Source organism: Callithrix jacchus, chromosome 8, assembly GCF_049354715.1.
Source record: "Callithrix jacchus isolate 240 chromosome 8, calJac240_pri, whole genome shotgun sequence".
Lineage (NCBI taxonomy): Eukaryota > Metazoa > Chordata > Mammalia > Primates > Cebidae > Callithrix > Callithrix jacchus.
The window spans coordinates 56,551,026-56,552,321 of record NC_133509.1 but is presented as its reverse complement, the minus strand read 5'-3'; the positions used below and the strand labels follow the sequence as shown (position 1 = coordinate 56,552,321).

At 42.3% G+C, this 1,296-nt stretch overlaps 1 gene segment (V, D, J or C); it reads right to left on the bottom strand.

The window, feature by feature from the left end:
- Window positions 1-285: 285 nt before the first annotated feature.
- On the bottom strand, window positions 286-1,018 carry LOC128928949 (T cell receptor alpha variable 29/delta variable 5-like). The segment is given in 2 exon segments: window positions 286-692; window positions 854-1,018. Coding segments are annotated over 2 exon segments (459 nt in total).
- Between the last annotated feature and the right edge of the window lie 278 nt (window positions 1,019-1,296).

Here is a 1,296-nt window from a genome sequence, read left to right as displayed (position 1 = left end):
CGTGGCAGCATGCGCCTCGTGTTCCTGCTACTTGGGAGGCTGAAGAAAGAGAATTGCTTGAAACCGTGAGGCGGAGGTTGCAGTGAGTGGAGATCGTGCCACTACACTCCAGCCTGGGTGACAGAGCAAGACTCTATATCAAAACAAACAAACAAACAAAAAATGGAGAATGGTTAGACTTTTAGACACTCTAAAACTAAGGCAACTTTCTTAACTTGTCTGTAAGGCTTGTCATGTGTCAGTCTTTAAGCTCAACTTGCCTCACCTACTTCAAAGCATGATCTCTCATACTGCCGTGTGTAAATGAAGGCGAGTCTGTGTGCCTCCCAGTTTGAGACCCCAAAGCAGGTTTGAGTACGGGCTGCAGGTGCCTGGAGAGCACTGTGCGCTTGCTGCACAGAGGTACACTGCAGAGTCTCCAGGCTGGGAGGCCGCAATGTGCAGAGAGAGGTGATTGGCACTTTTGTTTAAGAAGACTGTGAATCTTCCATCTTTATTTTGATTCGTAACTGAACGTATAGATATCAGGATTGCAGGACCTTCAGCAGGATATTTTTTGTACCATAGGAAATAATCAAACAAGTTGTTAGTATAGTCACAATTCAGAATAGAAAGTTCTCCTTCCTGGACACTCAGGAATGGTGTATTTTGCTTAACTTGCTGGTCATCATTCTTCTGTTGACTATTTATCCCTGTTTGGAAAGAGATAACAGATTTTTAGTTTTATTCTTAATGTCCCGACAGGAAACCATCATGATCAGAAAACAAACAAAATTTCTCCGATTATCTCCCAGGCTTCTAGTGTTCCTTGTAGCTTTTCCTGCTACATTCACACCACCCATGCACAACTCACCGGCTGTCAGAAGCCACAGAATCAGCAATGATGCCCCTAGGAGCATGGCCATCCCTCCTCAGAAGATGGAGATTGTTGTCTCCTGCCCAGAAAGCTGCAAATCTGACTTCAACCTCCTGTGCTTTATTCATGTCCTTTCACAGAACCTTCATTTCAGATATGAACAACCCTGTTTGTAACTAAAGTTATTTGTCTTTACGAAAGGAAGCACTGCCCCCTTTAGTTCAAATGTAGAAAGTTTCTGTAAATGTGTTTCTGTATTTCCTAAAGATGATTTTATACGACTTCTCTGTAAAAAGTTAAAAAATAAGACATGGAAAGAGAAGAAAAAATTTTTCAAGAACACGAGCGTGCGTGCACACACACACACACACAGAGCAATAGTAGAAAATGATACCTGGAAATTAGAGAATTACATAAGGTCAAATGATTGGCACCTTGTC